The 24,634-nt window shown below is 42.9% G+C and overlaps 1 protein-coding gene across 3 annotated transcripts in view; it reads left to right on the plus strand.

Moving 5' to 3' along the window:
• The window catches only part of ltbp1 (latent transforming growth factor beta binding protein 1), a 134,039-nt gene extending 110,394 nt beyond the window's left edge, over positions 1–23,645 (plus strand). For all 3 annotated transcript variants that reach the window (XM_055902272.1, XM_055902269.1, XM_055902271.1), the window contains 6 exons: positions 4,186–4,314; positions 5,635–5,775; positions 5,965–6,147; positions 7,781–7,945; positions 9,436–9,585; positions 22,422–23,645. In XM_055902272.1, coding sequence (XP_055758247.1) covers positions 4,186–4,314; positions 5,635–5,775; positions 5,965–6,147; positions 7,781–7,945; positions 9,436–9,585; positions 22,422–22,600 — 947 coding nt within the window. In that variant the 3' untranslated portion in view covers positions 22,601–23,645. The remainder of the gene's footprint in view (positions 1–4,185; positions 4,315–5,634; positions 5,776–5,964; positions 6,148–7,780; positions 7,946–9,435; positions 9,586–22,421) is intronic.
• Positions 23,646–24,634: the final 989 nt, after the last annotated feature.

A 24,634-nucleotide genomic window follows, 5' to 3' on the forward strand; every position in this document is an offset into this window, starting at 1 on the left:
CAGCCTCTGATGTCTGGAGACCTAAGACTTACACTCTTTACCGCCTAACACTAGCACATCTTTACCGCCTAACACTAGCACATCTTTACCGCCTAACACTAGCACATCTTTACCACCTAACACTAGCACATCTTTACCGCCTAACACTAGCACATCTTTACCGCCTAACACTAGCACATCTTTACCGCCTAACACTAGCACATCTTTACTGCCTAACACTAGCACATCTTTACCGCCTAACACTAGCACATCTTTACCGCCTAACACTAGCACATCTTTACTGCCTAACACTAGCACATCTTTACCACCTAACACTAGCACATCTTTACCGCCTAACACTAGCACATCTTTACCGCCTAACACTAGCACATCTTTACCGCCTAACACTAGCACATCTTTACTGCCTAACACTAGCACATCTTTACTGCCTAACACTAGCACATCTTTACCGCCTAACACTAGCACATCTTTACTGCCTAACACTAGCACATCTTTACTGCCTAACACTAGCACATCTTTACTGCCTAACACTAGCACATCTTTACCGCCTAACACTAGCACATCTTTACCGCCTAACACTAGCACATCTTTACTGCCTAACACTAGCACATCTTTACCGCCTAACACTAGCACATCTTTACTGCCTAACACTAGCACATCTTTACCGCCTAACACTAGCACATCTTTACTGCCTAACACTAGCACATCTTTACCGCCTAACACTAGCACATCTTTACTGCCTAACACTAGCACATCTTTACCGCCTAACACTAGCACATCTTTACCACCTAACACTAGCACATCTTTACCACCTAACACTAGCACATCTTTACCACCTAACACTAGCACATCTTTACCGCCTAACACTAGCACATCTTTACCGCCTAACACTAGCACATCTTTACCGCCTAACACTAGCACATCTTTACTGCCTAACACTAGCACATCTTTACCGCCTAACACTAGCACATCTTTACCACCTAACACTAGCACATCTTTACCGTCTAACACTAGCACATCTTTACTGCCTAACACTAGCACATCTTTACCACCTAACACTAGCACATCTTTACCACCTAACACTAGCACATCTTTACCGCCTAACACTAGCACATCTTTACTGCCTAACACTAGCACATCTTTACTGCCTAACACTAGCACATCTTTACCGCCTAACACTAGCACATCTTTACCGCCTAACACTAGCACATCTTTACCACCTAACACTAGCACATCTTTACCACCTAACACTAGCACATCTTTACCGCCTAACACTAGCACATCTTTACTGCCTAACACTAGCACATCTTTACCGCCTAACACTAGCACATCTTTACCGCCTAACACTAGCACATCTTTACCACCTAACACTAGCACATCTTTACTGCCTAACACTAGCACATCTTTACCGCCTAACACTAGCACATCTTTACCGCCTAACACTAGCACATCTTTACCACCTAACACTAGCACATCTTTACCGCCTAACACTAGCACATCTTTACCACCTAACACTAGCACATCTTTACCACCTAACACTAGCACATCTTTACCACCTAACACTAGCACATCTTTACCGCCTAACACTAGCACATCTTTACTGCCTAACACTAGCACATCTTTACCGCCTAACACTAGCACATCTTTACCACCTAACACTAGCACATCTTTACCGCCTAACACTAGCACATCTTTACCGCCTAACACTAGCACATCTTTACCGCCTAACACTAGCACATCTTTACTGCCTAACACTAGCACATCTTTACCGCCTAACACTAGCACATCTTTACCGCCTAACACTAGCACATCTTTACCGCCTAACACTAGCACATCTTTACCACCTAACACTAGCACATCTTTACCGCCTAACACTAGCACATCTTTACCGCCTAACACTAGCACATCTTTACTGCCTAACACTAGCACATCTTTACCGCCTAACACTAGCACATCTTTACCGCCTAACACTAGCACATCTTTACCGCCTAACACTAGCACATCTTTACCACCTAACACTAGCACATCTTTACCGCCTAACACTAGCACATCTTTACCGCCTAACACTAGCACATCTTTACTGCCTAACACTAGCACATCTTTACCGCCTAACACTAGCACATCTTTACCACCTAACACTAGCACATCTTTACCACCTAACACTAGCACATCTTTACCACCTAACACTAGCACATCTTTACCACCTAACACTAGCACATCTTTACCACCTAACACATCTCCTCTCGCGTTCCTGTTGTCCTTTCCTCTTCCTCGCTCCTCTTCTCTCCCTCTCCTTTCCTCGCTCCTCTCCTTTCCTCTTCCTCGCTCCTCTTCTCTCCCTCTCCTTTCCTCGCTCCTCTCCTTTCCTCTTCCTCGCTCCTCTTCTCTCCCTCTCCTTTCCTCGCTCCTCTCCTTTCCTCTTCCTCACTCCTCTTCTCTCCCTCTCCTTTCCCAGACCCACAATCTTACTGTAGCTTGTTCCCCTCGCACAAAAGCTAATTCATCGAACCAACGGCCTTAATTCAATAGTATCATTTATTACAGCAAAGGCAGTCTGGTTGAGAGGGGCTGGCAGCAAGTGAATATGGTATATTCTGAGAGAGGGAGAGACGGGCTGGGAAGGCAAGTTTCCATGGACAGTTCCTGAGCACCAGTCTGGAAATGTCTTCAATTAGTGGATCTGTTAGCACAGCTGATTGTGGTCTCAGTTGCAAACACCAACGCCCAACCGACGGCACACACAATGAAGAGGAGAGTACTGTAACACAGAACTGTTTGTTGATGGAGTTTTTCTCTAAGCCTCTCCGGGTTTCATCTCATTAAAGCGTTGAGTTGGCCTCACCTTTCCAGAAACATAAAGAGTAGAGACTGTTTGAATACTGGAAATTGAGTAGTATTGGTGTTCCTTCAGCTTTAGTGGCAAAGTAACACCATTTTTACATTGTTATCTCAATAGCAAGAGATTAACTAAAAATGTCTCTGTGGTTATCTCTGTGGCTGTCTCTGTGGTTATCTCTGTGGTTATCTCTGTGGCTGTCTCTGTGGCTGTCTCTCTGGTTATCTCTGTGGCTGTCTCTCTGGTTATCTATGTGGCTGTCTCTGTGGTTATCTCTGTGGCTGTCTCTCTGGTTATTTCTGTGGCTGTCTCTCTGGTTATCTCTGTGGCTTTCTCTGTGGTTATCTCTGTGGCTGTTTCTCTGGTTATCTCTGTGGCTGTCTCTGTGGTTATCTCTGTGGCTGTCTCTTTGGTTATCTCTGTGGCTGTCTCTGTGGTTATCTCTGTGGCTTGTCTCTGTGGTTATCTCTGTGGCTGTCTCTGTGGTTATCTCTGTGGCTGTCTCTGTGGTTATCTCTGTGGCTGTCTCTCTGGTTATCTCTGTGGCTGTCTCTGGTTATCTCTGTGGCTGTCTCTGTGGTTATCTCTGTGGCTTGTCTCTATGGTTATCTCTGTGGCTATCTCTGTGGCTGTCTCTCTGGTTATCTCTGTGGCTGTCTCTGTGGTTATCTCTGTGGCTTGTCTCTGTGGTTATCTCTGTGGCTTGTCTCTGTGGTTATCTCTGTGGCTGCCTCTGTGGTTATCTCTGTGGCTGTCTCTGTGGTTATCTCTGTGGCTGTCTCTCTGGTTATCTCTGTGGCTGTCTCTGTGGTTATCTCTGTGGCTGTCTCTGTGGTTATCTCTGTGGTTATCTCTGTGGTTATCTCTGTGGCTGTCTCTCTGGTTATTGATGTGGCTGTCTCTGTGGTTATCTCTGTGGCTGTCTCTCTGGTTATCTCTGTGGCTGTCTCTCTGGTTATCTCTGTGGCTGTCTCTCTGGTTATCTCTGTGGCTGTCTCTCTGGTTATCGCTGTGGCTGTCTCTGTGGTTATCTCTGTGGCTTGTCTCTGTGGTTGTCTCTGTGGCTGTCTCTGTGGTTGTCTCTGTGGCTGTCTCTGTGGTTATCTCTGTGGCTGTCTCTGTGGTTATCTATGTGGCTTGTCTCTGTGGCTGTCTCTGTGGCTGTCTCTGTGGCTGTCTCTGTGGCTGTCTCTGTGGTTATCTCTGTGGCTGTCTCTCTGGTTATCTCTGTGGCTGTCTCTCTGGTTATCTCTGTGGCTGTCTCTCTGGTTATCTCTGTGGCTGTCTCTCTGGTTATCTCTGTGGCTGTGTGGGCTGTTATTAACACTCTGTTGTCCTCTCCCTCCCAGATGCAGATGAGTGTGCGTTGTTTGGCCAGGAGATCTGTAAGGATGGCTTCTGCTTCAACAGCCCAGGAAGCTACGAGTGTTACTGTAAGAATGGCCTGTACTACGACGAGGTCAAGTTGCAGTGCAGAGGTCAGTGGGAAGGTCATTCACATTAGTTAGTATTAATTCAACCCAAACATAATTGATTTACTCACAACATGATGCCATTTTTTGCGACAATCAAAAGATTGGAATCAATAGCCCTCAGTCTACTAATATAACATTTCCACAGCTCTATGTCATTAAACTGTCCACACACATTAAAAGTAGTTAGTCCTACTGTACCACAGCCTGTGTGTTGGCTGGCTGGGCAGGGGTGTGTAGGTTGGGGCCCCTCCCTGGGTTACGTAGGGTCAGGGCCTGGTCAGAGGCAGGGCGGGGACACGGGACACTCTGGGGGTGACGCAGAGCCAGACTGCGGTGACCTATGTGCCAAACCCAGCAGGCCCAGGCAGCAAGTCGCAAACCACCAACCGGCCCACACTGGAGGGACCCTGGCCCTCTGCCGGGCCCCACACCGCATCCTTGGCCCCGGGACACAAGCGCAGGATGCCTGTGGTCCGCTTGCGGAGTTCCGCCACATTTGTGTTGGATTATTTGGACAGGATGGGACTGGGCGGAGGCTCCAGCAGAGGTTTGGCCTGTACCCCAGACGGTCCTGGTTTTACCCTGTAACGCGTGGACTAACCAACCACTACCACCACCAGTCCTATGGCCGTGTTCTATTTGGGATATGTGGATATTTCTTAAAAGGGATGGAGGGGTATTTTTGAAAGTGTAGAATATTGAGTGGATGTGTATTTCAGTTGTATGTCTGGATGGATATGATCGTCAAAGTAGTTTTTTCCCCATTCATTTCCTCAGCAATTATGAAACCACAGGCCTGATGTGTATCTAATGCGTTTGCTGTGGCTACACATTTCAGAAATACATGTCTTTCCTTTTGGGGCTGACATACAATCCAAATACTAGGTTTATTTTTCACAACACCTGCAAATAATCCCCTTGAAGCTGTATTAGTTGAGCTATCATTCACAAAAACAGGTTTACTGTCTCTGCCACCTACTTTACTAACACAGGGAAAAAGGATTTGCCCTCTCATCAATAGGAAATAGAAAATGATGTTTATTAGCCTGATTCCTAAATTAACACATTCCTAAATTGAAGTCAGCCTTACCTGAGTGTTTTTGTGTGAGCAAGCATTTTTGTCTGTGTTCTATGTAAGTGGATGCTTAATTGGATAGGTTAATGAGTGTAAATGGCTGTGTGTTTGTGCGGACTGCGTTTCATTAAGAGAATCGGGCTGAGACGACAGAACTCCCAACAGCACCTTTTCAAATATTTGTCTCCGTCTCTCTCCTCTCTCGCTCTCTAACTTGCTCCCTCTCCCCCCCCCCCCCCCCCCGGCAGATATTGATGAGTGTCAGGAGGAGTCTAGCTGTGTGGAGGGAGAGTGTTTGAACACACAGGGCTCCTACATGTGTTTCTGTACACACCCGCTGGTGTTGGACTCTGACAACAAGAGCTGTGTGATCGCCTCTGAAGCGGCAGGTAAGAACCCTTGTGGAGGATGCTAATATAAGCATGGTGTAAGGTTAGCATGCTCTTATATTGTCTCTGTTGTCGTAAACATGTTTTTAAAAATGTCTTTCTCGCGGAGATTGTATAACTTGTCACACCATATGGTGTGTTTCATAGTGAGATAACGATTGTGATTGAGATGTACTGTGTCTGTTGCAGAGCAACATGGTGAGCAGACTGGCTACCAGGGTGTTTGCTGGCAGACGGTGACAGACACTCTGACAGACACTCTGACCTGCACCAAGCCCCTTGCCAACAGAAAGACCACATACACAGAGTGCTGCTGTCTGTTTGGAGAGGCCTGGGGCATGGACTGTACCCTCTGCCCCCTCAAGAACACAGGTACTACAAACCTTCCACACCAGCATTCATGTCCATCTATCAACGCTACTGTTATAATGACTTTATCCATTGTGAATAGAGCTAACTTTTAGGTAAATGCTTCTTCATCCAGTCTCGTGTGAGGTATATTATAGAACCCCATACAGCTGGTCTGAGAGTGATTATGGTGGTCAGTGCTTGAACCAGACGTGGTCCTTCCTGTGGTGGACCAGGCCCTTTCAGACCTCATACCCAGGACTAGTGACACCTCATTAGGCTTGGCCTCTGCCAGCTGCCTGCTAATGCTCCTGTCCCCTGGAGGCTCCGAGGTCTAGCCTGCCCTGGGGCCTATCCTCTACCACTCCCCCTTTCCCGTTTAACCCCGTCCCCCTGATCCAATACCCGGAGTGTGTCTAGGCAGGGCTGGTTGCTAATGCATGTCCCCACTACGCTGCCAGGGTGGAGGGCTGCGATGTGTAGTATGGGGACTTGCGGACTGGGACATGTGGGGACTTCCCTCTGATTAAACATGACTGCTATTCCAGCCCACTGGAAGATGGAACTGGTAGAGTTGGGGATTTTTAAATGTGATTTTTGAGTGATTTCCCAGCAGTTTGTCTTGGAATTAGTATCTTCATGTGAGAATGATGTTGAACCGACAGTTTAGTAAGTGCAGTTGATAAGTCACAAGAGCTAGGTTTGAACATTGTAGCTGTGCGACATTGTGGTCTACAGCTGCTCTTTCTGCCGGTTGCACGCTTTACAGAAGCTGTTTCTATCTCATTCAGAAACATTGACAGAATCCAGAATTAGACATTTCGAAGTCTGGGTCACTTTTAGGTTTTCAAAGATTTGCGAAACACCCTTTGTTATGTAAGACTTCTCATCCAACATCCGATCCCTCTCGGATCTTTACTGAATAACTCTGATGCAGGTGTGTGAGGTGAGTGAGCCCACCGCTGCTCTCCATAGAGAGACCAGAACAGAACACACACTCGTTTGTTCTCATCAGGTCCATCCAGATCTCTCTGCGGTTCCCTCTCTGATGCGTCTCCTGTGTAGACGTTCCTGTGGGAGAGAGCGGAGGCAGGCAGGTGCGTGGGATTAGCAGGGGACTGTAGGGGCTGGCTGGCCGGGGTGTGCAGATGAAAGACTCTGGGTTAGGTTCCCACAGTACAGTAGCCAGGAAGGAGGGAGCTCAGAGCAGGTGCTGTGCTGTGTGTTGAAAGACACATTCAGGAGGGAAGTGGGCCGCTAGCCACAAACCAAAGTATTCACTTTAGTCAAATATCCCTCTGCCTTCTAAGCCAAGTGATAATGGCAATGTAATTACTTGGAAGAACCATGGAAGTGTTGACATTTTGGATGTCCTGCAGTTCTTAGAATGACAGAAAAGAGTTGTATTTATCAAACGTATTAGCTATTTGTCATGTATTCTCTCTTTGCGTTGGAATAGAAGTGCCGGCTGCAGATATTCTTCTCTGGCTCCTCCTATCTACTGTGGTCAGAAGGCTACGCAGTCTCTCTCTTCTCCTATCTCTCTTTGTTTCAGATAGCTATGTCTCGATCTCTTTCCATCTCTTTTTCTCTTTTTCGTCTCTCTCGTTTCCGTCAAATTGGTCATGTCTCAGTCTCTCTCTCCATTATCTCACAGAGGACTATGCCTCCATGTGTAACGTGGCAATGAGTGGAGGACAGGGGCATCCGTATGGTCGCGATGCCCTCGTGGCCGGCCCTGTCCAGGAGTACGAGGTCAGCCTGGACTACGAGCCTCACCCCGACCAGCCTGGTGCCCTGCCCCTGTACGAGGACGAGGAGAGTGAGTGAACCAGTCCCCACCACACTAAACGCACTGATGAAGCTCAAACAGGCAGAGAAAATAAGGAGCTGATGGAGATGTTGGGACAAGCTGCCTATTCTCTCAATGATAGCTCGTTGCTGCCATCATGTGTCCATATGAATTACTACATGTCATGACCACAATCATTTTTCTGTAGGTAGGCAGAAATAGTAGTTATGTTAGTCTGTATTTTCAGTGTAACCAAGGTCTTCCAAGATCATAAATACATTATTAATAATGATAAATTATTGTATCTAATCAAGCAAGTTAAATCTCGATATTTTACTTAAAATGAAGACATTTCTGTCATACTAATGTGAGTATACATTTTTAAGTAATTTCACTGCATTCACCTCTTACATAAGTCAAATCAAATCAAATGTTATTTGTCACATGGTCCGAATACAACGTATTATCAAACAGTAAAATGCTTAAATATAAGCCCTTAACCAACAATGCAGTTTTAAGAAAAATAAGTGTTAAGTAAAAAATAGATATGTAAAAAATGTAAGTAACAAATATTTCAAAAGCAGCAATAAAATAACAATAGCGAGGCTATATACAGGGGGTACCGGTACCGCTTGCCGTGCGTTAGCAGAGAGAACAGTCTATGACTAGGGTTTCTGGAGTCTTTGACAATTTTTAGGGCCTCCCTCTGACACCGCCTGGTATAGAGGTCCTGGATGGCAGGACGCTTGGCCCCAGTGATGTGCTGGGCCGTATGCATTACCCTCTGTAGTGCCTTGCGGTCGGAGGCCGAACAGTTGCCATACCAGGCAGTGATGCAACCAGTCAGGATGCTCTCGATGGTGCAGCTGTAGAACCTTTTGAGGATCTGAGGACCCATGCCAAATCTTTTCAGTCTCCTGAGGGGGAAAAGGCTTTGTCGTGCTCTCTTCACGACTGTCTTGGTGTGTTTGGACCATGATAGTTTGTTGGTGATGTGGACACCAAGGAACTTGAAGCTCTCAACCTGCTCCACTACAGCCACGTCGATGAGAATGGGGGCGTGCTCAGTCCTCCTTTTCCTGTAGTCCACAATCATCTCCTTTATCTTGATCACGTTGATGGAGAGGTTGTTGTCCTGGCACCACACGGCCAGGTCTCTGACCTCCTCCCTATAGGCTGTCTCGTCATTTTCGGTGATCAGGCCTACCAATGTTGTCAACGGCAAACTTAATGATGATGTTGGAGTCATTATCATTCATTATAAAACGGGTAGTTTCGCTCCTGGATGCTGATTGCTTGAAAGACGTACTATATAATACACCACGGGTATGATGCAAAACAACTTGTTTTCTGTTCTTTTTACGTTGGCAACCTGTTTATAATAGCAATAAGGTACTTCAGGGGTTTGTGGTATATGGCTTAAGAGCTGCCCATAGCCGTGGTATATTGGCCATATATATCCTCATCTGACTTGGGTGAATAAAACACCTCTTTCTTACCCACTGTCCCCCTTCCTGCAGACCTGTCCGATGCGTTTGAGGGCCTGAGAGCGGAAGAGTGTGGCATTCTGAACGGCTGTGAGAACGGGCGCTGCGTGCGGGTACAGGAAGGCTACACCTGCGACTGCCTCGACGGATACACCCTGGACATGTCCCGCATGGCGTGTGTGGGTAAGTGACAGGTGGAGAACACACACACTAAATGGACTAGAAGAGAAGTAGTCAATCTCTCCTCAGCCCTCAACCAGGAAAGGCTATCATGCATGTTGTTGATGTTAGATCTGCATGTGCAGTGAAGTGCAGGGCGTGCTGTTCTGTTTTGAGATAGCTGCAGCTTTGCTAGGTCTGTCTGTGCTACACCTGACCATATTACCGGACAGTCATCAAGATGGGACAAGACCAGAGCCTGAACAACTGCTGTCGAGCAGTGCATAATAATAAATAATAATAAATAAATAAAAACATTTTATAACAGAGGAACAAACCTCTCCCCATCTTCACAACAACTTGACCATAATAACTAACCATCCAATGTTGATCCTACGAGTTCAGCTTCCTCAATTTCCACAATAGGCACACCCTTTATGCTCAACTCCAGTTCAGCGTTAGGTCTTCGAGAATGTTTTGGTATTATATGTAATGAAGACCAGTGTATTATTAGTTGGTATCAGAAGGGGTGATTAAGTCCTTGTAAAGAGTCAGTGAGCTCGCTGGCTGTGGGGGCTGACATGTAGATTGTGGAATCAATGATCATCAGCATACGTAGTCATTCTAGCTTCTTGTAAGACAAGTGGCAAGTCATTCGTAAAAAAAATAGAGAAGAGTAATGGCCCAAGGCAACTGCCCTGAAGGACACCTCACTGTACATATCTGACGTTAGAGAAGCTTCCATTGAAGAACACTCTCTGGGTTCTATAGGATAAGTACCTCTCCAACCATGTGATGTAAAGCCCATAACAAAATGATGATCAATAAGGCTGCACTGAAATCTAACAATACATCTCCAACTATCATCTTCTTATTCATTTATTTTAACCAATCATTAGTCATCTGAGTTAGTGCAGTACAACCTAAGTGCCCTTCCCTATATGCATGCTAGAAGCATAGCAGCGGGAAGATGTTGGGGGTCTTGAGGAATATTATTTTGTCCTGTCACACAGGAGTAATATAATTAGTTATTTTTAAAATATTTTTTCAATTTATCAGGGGGTGCTGCAGCACCCCTACTACCGCGACTATGGCTGGAAGTCAGTAGTTAACTTCTTTGAAAATAGCATTGTGTTTGGTCAAACACAATTTTCTCCATCAGTTTACTAAGAACAGGAAGCAAACTGAATGGGCGGCTTTTAGAGCCAGCAAGGTTGCTTTTTAGAAATTCTTATGCTTCCTTCTACGCATGTGGGCACACACTCCTTCGGACTTTGATTAAAGACATGGCAAATACAGGGGTGGCAATAGAGTCTCCTACCATTCTCAATAGTTTCCCATCTAGGTCGTCTATACCAGGGTTTCCAAAACTTGGTCCTGGTCCTGTTTTCATCTTTCATTTATGCACTTTCTTGCACTATGATTTTTTAGACCCCATGATATTTTAATAAATTACTTTATTTTGCATTCAAACCTAATTTTGGGAACTATTCATGTTTTTGATAGTGTCCGGGTCTCAATCTCTTCCAGTATTCTTATTTTGACTCCTACCCACCTGGAACAGACACTATCCAGTAGTAAGGACTAAAAGAGCACAGACGGGCTCTTATCATTTATATGTTATTAATATTTAATGTCATAATCTAGAATTTCCTCACTATACGCACTATATGAGCTCTTTTGCATTTCACCGGTAGAAATGGGCCATCTACTGTACATTTCCTGGTTGTAAGCACACCACAATATCCAGAATTCATAGTGATTTCAGGGCGGGGTACCGCCCGCAGAGGTGGATTAACAGGTAGCTAACGTTACTCACTGGACCAGCCACACCTTCATAGAACATCAGCTAGAAGCAGAGTGGAGCCAGGAAGGAAGTACGACAATGCGAAGGCGAAACAATGGCGTTAAGTATAAACCTATGTTCCCGGAATACAAGCCAAGTGGAATTAGTTATATGTCTACTTTATCGCTTGAAAACCTTGAGATTGAGTCAGATAGTGGGAGTTCAGAGATTGAATTTGACAAAAGTGGACAGGAAGAACTTGCATTGACAGGTGTGGGGAAGGCTGTCTATCCTTTTGAATTTTGATATTGAGTGTTTGCCTGATAAAGTCATGCTAGGATATGAGTTATTCCGTAAGTGTTTGTTCCAAACCTGCTACGATGTTTCAGGTGCCAAGGTTATGGTAATGTAGCAGCAGTATTGTAGGATGAAGGCCAAGGTGTGAGAAGTGTGCATGGGACAAAGGAGTGTGTAGTTTTCGAGGCAAATTAGTGTTTCAATTGTGGATGGAGCCCATGTTGCTGGGGATCAGACATGTCCTGTGCGAGTGAGACAGGTTGAGGTGGCCAGGGTTCGAGCAGTGAAGAGTGTCATATGCTGAGGCAGTGAGGAAAGTGCAGGATGGTGGGCAAAGGGTGAAGGATCATGAGAGGATACCAGTAAGTAGTTGGCCAGGACTGAGAGACCCAAACAGTTTGTGTTTTAGCAAGGTTGGTTTCTTGGCGTTCATTGCTATGGTAATTAACTATACATCACAGATGGAAAGGAAGTAGCAGAAGCTAATAGTAGTAGTAGCAGCAGAAAAGTTAGTGGGAGTGAACGATTTTACAGCAGAAGAGAGGAGGTGTTGAAGGAAGGAGTCCCATCCGACTAGGCCGGTGGCCAGGAGGAGGAACGGTTAGGGCAACGGTGGGATAAGAGGGGTGTTTGGGGTTTTGTAGTTGCAGGGTTATGGGTGGTGCAGTCTTTATATTTTTCCGTTTATTTTTTGTTTTGTCACAATCAGTGGTGTAAAGTACTTAAGTAAAAAATAATTTTAAGTTCCACTTAAGTAGTTTTTATATGTACTTTACCATTTATATTTTTGACAACTTTTGCTTTTCCTCCACTACATTCCTAAAGAAAATAATGTACTTTTTACTCCTTACATTTTCCCTGACATACAAAAGTACTTGTTACATTTAGAATGCTCAAGCAGGACAGCATTATGGCACCTATCAATATAACACTTTGTCATCCCTACTGCCTCTGATCTGGCGTACTCACAAAACACAACTACTGTGTTTGTAAATTAGGTCGGAGTGTTGAGTGTTCCCCTTTCTGTCCGTAATTTAAAAAATAATACGAATATAGTTCCGTCTAGTTTGCTTAATATAAGGAATTTGATGTATAGCATTTACTTTGTACTTTTATGACAGTTAAGTAATTTTTCTACCACTGTACTTATGTACATTTAAAACCAGATACTTTTAGACTTGTAGTCAAGTAGTGTTTTACTGGGTAACTCACTTTTACTTGAGCCATTTTCTGTTAAGGTATCTTTACTTTTACTCAATTATGACAATTGAGGACTTTTTCCACCACAGGTCACAATGTGGAATGCGAACTGACAAAGGCGGCAATATGGCAAAAAGCGTCTAGTATGCCAGAAATTCACATAAAGAAGAAGTAGAACATCAGCTGCGAATAACTATTTATTTTTATTTTTGTGTCGACAACAACTGTAAAGTTTAGTCATGGGGTGATGCTCAGTACCTGGATGTGCACACTACAAGCACAGGCTGCTGGCTGGGGTAACATTTCATCAGTTATCTTACTAAGAAGTCGGGCAGAGGTAATGTAGCTAAATTAGCTAGCTATCTAACTTTTAAACTACATTTGTTTATCTAAACCAAAATCTAGCGAGCTGGCTTTCATAATACGCTGGCTAGACATTCCAAATAAAATCTATTATTAGCCAGCTGTTATCTGCCAATGTGATTTGAAAGCACCAAGGTAGAATCTGTTTTAATAGAATATTCTGTGGGTATTTGGTTCTCTCATCAATAGCTATTGAACCAAGCATGTCATGACTATGAAGATGGTATATTCTGAATCAGGGGTGGATGGAGAACAATCCACACTTTTTATTATTATTATTATTAATTTATTTCATGATAGGATTTTGGAGGGGTGCATTAAATCTTCAATATCTCTTACACAAAGGGTACCATGACTATGAAAATGATATATTCTCAAACTGTGGAGGATGGACAAAAATCCACAGCTTTTTGTTGTTGTTTGAAATGTGGTTTATAAAAAAATGAAATAGCTTTCAATCTTCAATAGCGCCTACACAAAGTGTGCTATGACTATGAAAATGCTATATTCTGAATCGGGGGAAACTGCCCAGAAACTGAAGATCTCGTACAAAGCTGTGTACTACTCCTTCACAGAACAGGTGCAAACTGGCCCTAACCAGAATAGAAAGAGGAGTGGGAGGCCCTGGTGCACAACTGAGCAAGAGGTCAAGTACATTAGAGTGTCTAGTTTGAGAAACAGACGCCTCACAAGTCCTCAACTGACAGCTTCATTAAATAGTACCCGCAAAACACCAGTCTCAACGTCAACAGTGAAGAGGCGACTCCGGGATGCTGGCCTTCTCCAGGATGCTGGTAACTCTGTGTGTAACTCTTTGTCACACTGCTTTGCTTTATCTTGGCCAGGTCACAGTTGTAAATGAGAACTTGTTCTCAACTGGCCTACCTGGTTAAAAAAGGTGAAAAAAATTAAAAATAGTCACGTCACGGCAGTACCATGACTATCATTAATGTGATGACTGCTAGTTATCGAATAATTACAAATCAAATCAAATGTATATATATAGCCCTTCTTACATCAGCTGATATATCAAAGTGCTGTACAGAAAGCCAGCCTAAAACCCCAAACAGCAAGCAATGCAGGTGTAGAAGCAGCAAGCAATGCAGGTGTAAAACTCCCTTGAAAGGCCAAAACCTAGGAAGAAACCTACTACATTTAATTGTTACTCGATTAAATTAATAATGTAACAATTAACTCATTAGGAATTTGGGGCACCACGGGAGAAGTTTGTTTAATGAGTTACCATTTCCCGAATTAACTCAAGAATATATCGATATCATACCAGTCATTAATTAGTCATTTCCTCATGTCATGCTCATTCTTAACGTTATTGACTTCGTAAATCTACATGAACCCTAACCTTAGTGATGAATCAGCGATACACAAATTGGCCTAATTATTTATTTACTAACTAAAGAATCACACAGAAATACATAGACACACACACACGATATAGGTTATTGAATACTAACATAATGAAAACAGTCCCTAGTAGACTAACCTGATATGACGGCTTGTTACACAATGAAAGGGGTAGGGAAAGATAAAGAGCTGGAGAGACAAAGAGAGTGGACTTATCGTATATATTTACACTCACCATAAATACGATTATTTAGCACCCTAACAACCCCTCATTTGGATTAGAAATGCAACATATATTTACGTGTAGATGTATTTCTCTGTCGTCTCTGTTGAAACCACTTGGTCCGTCTATGGGAAGTAGTTTGATGCAAGTCTCTGGTTGTCCACCAGAGGTCAAAATTTCCATCTTAGTTGTAGGCTTCTTTTGTTCTGGAGTGTTCTTGGATACTTCAGAGGTGTACCACCCAGTGGTGAGTGGGATCTATCTTCCCTTCCATCTTTAGTCAATTGTCCTAGACTACTGTACATGCAGAGCTGCAGACGGTGCATGTTTTGGTCTAGTCTTCACCTTCGTCACTCGTCGAGAGTTTGAGGCTCTTACCATTTTCTGGTCTTGTAGTTTTAACCATTTCCACGTGTGGACCACGTCCTCACGTTTTCTGGTCTCACCATTTTCAGCCGTGCATTCACTGCTCCACGCTGTCTGGTCTTTATTGAAATGATCAGCGAGTCCTTTTAAGCACTCTGGCGTTCCATCCTGTTTACACAATGTCTGTGCTCCCATGGGCGTGGTTACTGACTGAGCCCAGGTTTATTTATATGAAAAGCCATTATCTCATTTAGATGGCTAAAATCAAATTTCTATCTTTTCAAAAGTATTCTTATACTTAATAATTTATTGTATACACCATTTAGATGCAAACCTGATAACTAGGAAGTGTACACTTTCAGAGTTAGTTATCTTGTTATACAGTCTTTCTGATAATTTATGACATCACAAAATAGACATACATTTTCCATATTCCATCCCTCATCATCCCCAACATTCGGAGGATGAAATATATTGTCCCGGTGTCCATTGTTTGATGTTAAAGTTCTTGGGCGGGTAAACTCTTCATAAGGCACACAGACATTCCGATCACCCAAACTAGGCCACAAAGGAAATCGTCTGCAGTCTATGATTTACGATGTATGAGGTGTCATAAAACCCCCACATCCATCCCTCTCCCCCTCTGCGGGACAGAGAGCGCTGTAGAGCTGATCCACTGTAACCTGATTTGGATCCTCACAAGAGAGTCATGACAGTACGCTTTGTGTAGATTTTTTTCCATCCTCCCCCGATTCAGAAGATATCATTTTCATAGTCATGGCACACTTTGTGTAAGAGCTATCGAAGATAATACAATGTTTAAAAAACAACAACATTTCAACAAGAAAAAATCTGATTTTGCCATCCTCCCCTGATTCTGAATAAATCATTTTCATAGTAATAACACACTTTTGTGTAAGAGCTATTCAAGATTGAAAGCAAAAAATAACAAAACATTTTCGATTTTTGTCCATCCTCCCCCGATTCAAAATATATAATTTCCATAGTCATGGCACGCTTTGTAAGGGCTATTGAAGATTGTAATCCGTAATCGTATAATTCATTTTTATTTAAACGGATACTTATAGCTAACGTTAGCTAGGTAGTTACCTATAACATTCGGATACAGTACATTTTGTGTATAGCTAGCGAGCTCAACTTGTAGTGGTACTAGCAAGCCCCGTTATGGCCGAATCGATCATGAAATTATACTGTACTGAACACTGCCTCATGAAAATAGAGCTATATTGCTAGCTAGCTACCGATAGCAAAACAATTTACTTGTTTGTCATGCTTGTATGCAAAAGAACATCAAAGCGTGTTTTGTTGTGCAGCCCTGGAAAGAGGAATCATCACAAGCAGCCATTATAATTATTTAGCTAGCCATCTCTGATAGACAGTGCACGGTAACATAGCTCCCCGTGAACCGGTAGAAACTAGTACCGCCCTGTTTTGAAAATCCTGCCTTCGAAGGGCCGAAGAAGTAAGTCGGGCTCCCGTCAGGCTGTGGTCTTTACAAAGCCAGGGAAAATGAGTCAATCTACATATCCTGCAATGTCATGGCAGACAAGAACATTGTTGAGACAGGTCCAATAGCTCTATTGAACAAGTGCTGCTAGAGTGATCGTGCAATTGACGAAACACAAAAGTTGCTACAAAACATGACTCCATTCATTTTTTGATCAGACAGCAGACTTAATCAACCAATGACTTCATCATGGGATAAAAGATGATGCAATAATTTATAGTTTGAATTTGTAAAACTAGTAGCCTAGGTTGATGCAATAGTAGCTGTCCTATTCCAAACACAAAAAACTGGGAAATAAACACAAATACAAAACGTAGCAGAATATAAAGTGGATAATACAATGTGGGATGACGCTGCGCTTCTTTTGAATCTAAAATGAAGAAAATCATCCCAAAATTGTAGGAGGTGATCTTCCCACAGCTTAGAAACGTATCATAATATACAGTTGAAGTCGGAAATGTACATACACTTAGGTTGGAGTCATTAAAACTTGTTTTTCAACCAGTCCACAAATTTCTTGTTAACAAACTATTGTTTTGGCAAGTCGGTTAGGACACCTACTTTGTGCATGACACAAGTCATTTTTACAACAATTGTTTACAGACACATAATTTCACTTATAACTCACTGTATCACAATTCGAGTGGGTCAGAGGTTCACATACACTAAGTTGACTGAGCCTTTAAACAGCTTGGAAAATTCCAAAACATGATGTCATGGCTTTAGAAGCTTCTGATAGGCTAATTAACATCATTTGAGTCAATTGGAGGTGTACCCGTGGATGTATTTCAAGGCCGACCTTCAAACTCTGTGTCTCTTTGCTTGACATCATGGGAATATCAAAAGAAATCAGCCAAGACCTCATAAGAAATATTGTAGACCTCCACAAGTCTGGTTTATCCTTGGGAGCAGTTTCCAAATGCCTGAAGGTACCACGTTCACCAGTACAACAATAGTACGCAAGTATAAACACCATGGGACCACACAGCCGTCATAATGCTCAGGTAGGAGACGCGTTCTGTCTCCTAGAGATGAACGTACTTTGGTGCGAAAAGTGCAAATCAATCCCAGAACAACAGCAAAGAACCTTGTGAAGATGCTGGAGGAAACGGGTACAAAAGTATCTATATCCACAGTAAAACGTGTCCTATATCGTTATAACCTGAAAGGCCGCTCAGCAAGGAAGAAGCCACTGCTCCAAAATCGCAATAAAAAAGCCAGACTATGCTTTGCAACTGCACATGGGGACAAAGATCGTACATTTTTGGAGAAATGTCCTCTGGTCTGATGAAACAAAAATAGAACTGTTAGGCCATAATGAGCATCTTTATGTTTGTAGGAAAAAGGGGGAGGCTTGCAAGCCGAAGAACTCCATCCCAACCGTGAAGCACTGGGGTGGCAGCATCAGGTTGTGGGGGTGCTTTGCTGCAAGAGGGACTGGTGCACTTCCCAAAATAGATGGCATCATGAGGCAGGAAAATTACGTGGATATATTGAAGCAACATCTCAAGACATCAGTCAGGAAGTTAAAGCTTGGTCGCAAATGGGTCTTCCAAATGGACAATGACCCCAAGCATACTTCCAAAGTTGTGGCAAAATCGCTTAAAGACAACAAAGTCAAGGTATTGGAGTGGCCATCACAAAGCCCTGACCTCAATCCTATAGACAATTTGTGGGCAGAACTGAAAAAGCATGTGCGAGCAAGGAGGCCTACAAACCTGACTCAGTTACACCAGCTCTGTAAGGAGCAATGGGCCAAAATTCACCCAACGTATTGTGGGAAGCTTGTGGAAGGCTACCCGAAACGTTTTACCCAAGTAAAAAAAAAATTTGACTAACACAGGGAATTTTTACTAGGATTAAATGTCAGCAATTGTGAAAAACTTGAGTTTAAATGTATTTGGCTAAGGTGTATGTAAACTTCCGACTTCAACTGAAGATATGATCAGTACAAGTTGATATCAGAGATCCAATACTATTGGTATACATTCTAGTTGGTTGAGTGATAATCATAGTTAAAGGTTTCTTTTGAGAGGACAACTCAATGATAACCAGTCAATGTTCAGATCACCAAGACCAAGGTCTGTTAGCATCAGAGACCTTATTTAACATCACACATTTATTCTTCAGATACTGACAGTTTGCACTTGGTGGCCTATAGCAGCACCCTAAAAGAAGAGGCTTCAGATGAGGCAGGTGAACCTGCAACCACAGCACTTGAACTTAATTTGACATGGTGCCACTGTATTTTCTTGCTAACCATGACGGTTGGACATACGCACACACAGCACTCTGTAGCCACTTCAGACTACACACCCAGTGGTCCATGCTCTCCCTAAGCCCTGAGTACTGCCCCGAGGTGAGCCCAGCCACTTAGCTCACAAGCCCCAAGGGCTCTTTATACACATTGCACTCAAATGTACCATAACAACGCGGCACAGTTGCTCTAGGAGACCAAACTAAACTACCAGGCCTCGCAGCGTTTCTAGGAATTCTGCCAACCCTTTAACTTGAGTGCTTGTTTGATATTCTTTCTTCCGAAATGTATCACTCTGGACATGCACACAGAGAAAAGAGAGAACACTGTGGTCCCCTTGAACCAGTTGCCAATCCCTCCAATAGACCATGAAGATATAATTATATTGCTATAGTATCTGGTTGTAGTATATTCAAGAGGGATTTTTTTAATTAAATCAGATGCTGTGGTCATATGTTTGGTCTTGTATAGAGGATGGAATAATTTACCTTATTGCGTTTACAGTATCTGCTTCTTAGTGTGTACAGTGCCTTCAGAAAGTATTCCTACCCCTTGATTTATTCCACATTTTGTTGTGTTACAGCCTGAATTCAAAATGGATTAAATAAATACAATTCTCACCCATCTACACACAATAACCAATAATGACAAAGTGAAAATCTGTTTTTAGAAATGTTTGCAAATTTCTTGAAAATTGAATACAGAAATATCTCATTTACGTAAGTATTCACACCCCTGAGTCATTACTTTGTAGAAGCACCTTTGGTGCCGATTACAGAGTCTTTTGGGGTAAGTCTCTAAAGAGCTTTGCACACCTGGATTGTTTATCGTTTCTAGACAGCCATTTTCAAGTCTTTCCATAGATTTTCAAGACGATTTAATTCAAAACTGTACCTAGGCCACTCAGGAATATTTTATGTTGTCTTGTTAAGCAACTCCAGTGTAGATTTGGCCTTGTGTTTTAGGTTATTGTCCTACTGAAAGGTGAATTAGTCTCCCAGTGTCTGTTGGAAAGCAGACTGAACCGGGTTTTCCTCTAGGATTTTGCCTGTGGTCAATTCTATTCCATTTATTTTATCTTTAAAAACTCCCTTGCCGATGACAAGCATACCCATAATATGACACAGCCACCACCATGCTTGAAAATAAAAAGAGTGGTACTCAGTGATATTTGATTGTCCCCAAACATAACGCTAACGAAATTTGTATTTATTTTCTGCAGTATTACTTAAGTGCCTTGTTGCAAACAGGATGCATGTTTTGGAATATTTGTTATTCTGTACAGGCTTCTTTCTTTTCACTCATTTACCTTAGTATTGTGGAGTAACTACAACAGTTTTCTCATATCACAACCATTAATCTATGAAACTGTTTTAAAATCATCATTGGCCTCATATTGAAATCCCTGAGCAGTTTCCTTCCTCTCTGGCAGCTGAGTTAGAAAGGACGCCTGTATCTTTGTAGTGACTGGGTGTATTATTGATACACCATCCAAAGCCTAATTAATAACTTCACCATGCTCAAAGGAATATTCAATGTCTGCTTTATTTTTATTTTTTTACACATTTATCAATAGATGCCATTTTTTTTCAAACCTCCCTGTTCTTTGTGGTTGAATCTGTGCTTTAAATTCACTACTCAATTGACGGGACCTTACAGATAATTGCACACTACATGACCAATAGTATGTGGACACCTGCTCGTCGAACATCTCATTTCAAAATCATGGGTATTAACATGGAGTTGGTGCCCCCTTTGCTGCTATAGCAGCCTCCCCTCTTCTGGGAAGGTTTTCCACTAGATGTTGGATCATTGTTGCGGGGACTTGTTTCCATTCAGCCACAAGCATTATTGAGGTCGGGCACTGATGTTAGGTGATTAGGCCTGGCTCGCAGTCGGCGTTCCAGTTCATCCCAAAGGTGTTTGATGGGGTTGAGGTCATGGCTCTGTGCAGGCCAGTCAAGTTCTTCCACACCGATCTCGACAAACCATTGCTGTATGGACCTTGCTTTGTGCACGGGGGCATTGTCATGCTGAAACAGGAAAGGGCCTTCTCCAAACTGTTGCCACAAATTTGGAAGCCCAGAATCATCAAGAATGTCATTGTATGCTGTGGTGTTAAGATTTCCATTCACTGGAACTAAGGGCCTAGCGTGAACCATGAAAAACAACCCCAGACCATTATTCCACCTCCACCAAACTTTACAGTTGGCACTATGCATTCGGGCAGGTAGCGTTTTCCTGGCATCCGCCAAACCGTCGGATTGCCAGATGGTGAAGCGTGATTCATCACTCGGGGGAACGAGTTTCCACTGCTCCAGAGTCCAATGGCGGTGAGCTTTACACCACTCCAGCCGACGCTTGGTGATCATAGACTTGTGTGCGGCTGCTCGGCCATGGAAACCCATTGCATGAAGCTCTTTTTGTGGCTTCCAGAGGCAGTTTGCAACTCGGTAGTAGGTGTTACAGATTATTTTTACGCACTTCAGCACTCGGCGGTCCCGTTCTGTGAGCTTGTGTGGCCTACCATTTTGCGGCTGAGCCATTGTTGCTCCTAGACGTTTCCACTTCACAATAACAGCACTTACAGTTAATGTTGTAAATGAGTATTGTAGCTGGAAACGGCAGATTTTTAATGGAATATCTACATAGGCGTACAGAGGTCCATTATTAGCAACCATCATTCCTGTGTTCCAATGGCACGTTGTGTTAGCTAATCCAAGTTTATCATTTTAAAAGGCTAATTGATCATTAGAAAACCCTTTTGCAATTGTGTTAGCACAGCTGAAAACTGTTGTGCTGATTAAAGAAGCAATAAAACTGGCCTTCTTTAGACTAGTTGAGTATCTGGATCATCAGCATTTGTGGGTTCAATTACAGGCTCAAAATGGCCAGAAACAAAGTTTTTTCTTCTGAAACTCATCAGTCTATTCTTGTTCTGAGAAATTAAGGCTATTCCATGTGAGAAATAGCCAAGAAACTGAAGATCTCATACAACGCTGTGTACTACTCCCTTCACAGAACAGCCCAAACTGGCTCTAACTAGAATAGACAGAGGAGTGGGAGGCCCCGGTGCACAACTGAGCAAGAGGACATGTACATTAGAGTGTCTAGTTTGAGTGTCCTCAACTGGCAGCTTCATTAAATAGTACCCGCAAAACACCAGTCTCAACATCAACATTCGAAGACGTGACTCCGGAATACTGGCCTTCTAGGCAGAGTTGCAAAGAAAAAGTAATATCTCAGACTGGCCAATAAAAATTAAAGATTAAGATGGGCAAATGAACACAGACTCTGGACAGAGGAACTCTGCCTAGAAGGCCAGCATCCTGGAGTCGCCTCTTCACTGTTGACGTTGAGACTGGTGTTTTGCGGGTACTATTTAATGAAGCTGTCAGTTGAGGACTTGTGAGGCCTCTGTTTCTCATGGTAGTGTATGTAGACTGCTAACATGATTCCCCTCCTCTCTTTTACACAGATGTGAATGAGTGTTCTGAGCTCAACAACCGGATGTCCCTCTGCAAGAACTCCAAATGTATCAACACGCAAGGATCCTACAAGTGTGTGTGCCTGCCAGGATACACCCCATCTGAGCGGCCTAACTACTGTGTGGCCAGGGAACAGGGGGAGGCAGCAGTGGCCACAGAGAGGGAGTGAGCCCCCACAGCCACTAGAGGGAAACACAAAACACTAAAAAAATACACTTATTTAATCCAAGCCCATATACTCTGCACTGTATAAAAACACACTAAATAAAACAACAAAAATAATTTACTTGAGACAAAGATCCAATTTAACCTACTATGTGGTGCCTGTGTGCAGCGGAGAAACACAGCATTGTATAAAATGTATGTTTGTTTTGTCCGGTTTTTGTCCGTTTAATTTTTTATATTAAAAGGAGTTTATGCGCGCTAGAGGAGCATTCGCTCTCCTAATGTAACGACAAACCCTATCAACTCCTACTGGGGGATAACGTTTTATTTTCTACCCAGTCCAAAATGCCTTGTGTGTGGATATTTAATTGAGTGAAGAGGCCAGCCATCCTTTCGCTTTCCCCGTTCTCCCTCTTCTTTCCAGCCCTTCTCTTCCTCCTCCTTGTATGGTGACTGTGGAGGACTGCTTGCCTGGCCATGGATGGACAGCCATCTGATCTTTGCTCTGTGGCTTCACACAAACATGCAGTATGCACATTACTGTAATAGAATGTTGTTCATGTAAATTCTTTGGAATAAGCTTTTTTTCTAGGCATTTTTTGTATTAATTATAAATGCAAACACAAAACTACTTCTGTGTCTGGGACATTGGACAATAGCAGGTTTTTATTTTTTGTTTTATTTTTTGATTTGTTTGGTTTTATTCTCTTGCCTGCCCTGTGGAGCAGTCATATTCCCTACTCTTTCATTTATTTTCTTGAGATATTGTTTTATTTCTTTGAACAAAAATTAAATGAAGTTTTGCTTAATTTTTTTTCATACTTTAATTAAATATTTTTCGGCATTTTACTGCAATGTCTAAAAGTCTTGCCAGGTTGCAAAGCTGCTATGGGACAGCCGTGGGATAGATTTTGTACATTTAAACAGAAGAGTTGAGAAACCAGTTTATGTATTTGTAATTTGTACATGAAAAATAGCTCTTGTATGAATATTCATATTACTATGTATATTAAACCCCTGGTAATAAATCACAAATTGTGATATTTATACTGGCTGGTATGTGATGGCCTTTATTATTAGAAGTGACAAAGACCTATTCACATTGTGCACAATAGCTGCACCTAGAAGAATCATATAGTCGTGACATATGACACATGAACGATTAGATAAGCTCGACTACAATGGGCACAAAAGAAATGTGTGGTCTTTACGACTTCACAACTGTGGTTACTAATTAACGGTGGATACATACTAACAAGACAAACCTTTCCAACACTAGTCTTTGCATATTGTAAATTCGTATTATATTCATATTGTTAATGTTCATTATTTTAGTCACTCCATATAACCATCAGACCAGTGCTATTATTAGCATGTGTAGACACAGGCTCAGGGTGAGACCACACTTCACTTAACATTAACTGGTTGATCAGTAGAGAAATACCTAGGTCAGAGTTGATGCTTGCTCCTCCCTGTTTTCTGCATCATATAGAATATGAATTGGCCTGACATTATGGTGTCAAGACCCTTCTCTAATCAGAGCAAAATAGAAGAGACGCATGAGGGGCCTCAACTACCAATGACCTCGCTGCTGTTGCATTCATGTTGCTCACAGATCTTGATCTCAGCACATGCCTCTCACCCCCCACCCTCCCTATTGCCCCATTTTCCAGTGTCCCCTCTGTCATTTTTTCCATTGACACAGACAGTGATAGCGCCACAACACCTCTGATGTCAACACATCGTAGAAGACTTGACTAATCATTTTATTTTCCTGCTGCTGTTCTTAATATAGGCCAACAGCGACATGACAAAAGCTCAGTCGTTGCATCTGGTCATTGTGGACCTGTGTGTTTGTGATTATGGATCTGATCTAACCAATAGAATCTGAATGGCAGAGTAAAGGACACCACAGCCAGTTAGGTAATACATGTTTAGTGTTACTGTTGCCCTCCTCCTGGCTGGCTAGCTACCCAGTGTTACCCAGATGGGGCTTTTCCCACAGTGACAAGGGGCCAGCAGAAACCTTTGACGAGGG

The sequence above is a fragment of the Salvelinus fontinalis genome, chromosome 37, assembly GCF_029448725.1.
Source record: "Salvelinus fontinalis isolate EN_2023a chromosome 37, ASM2944872v1, whole genome shotgun sequence".
In the NCBI taxonomy this organism is placed as follows: Eukaryota; Metazoa; Chordata; class Actinopteri; order Salmoniformes; family Salmonidae; genus Salvelinus; species Salvelinus fontinalis.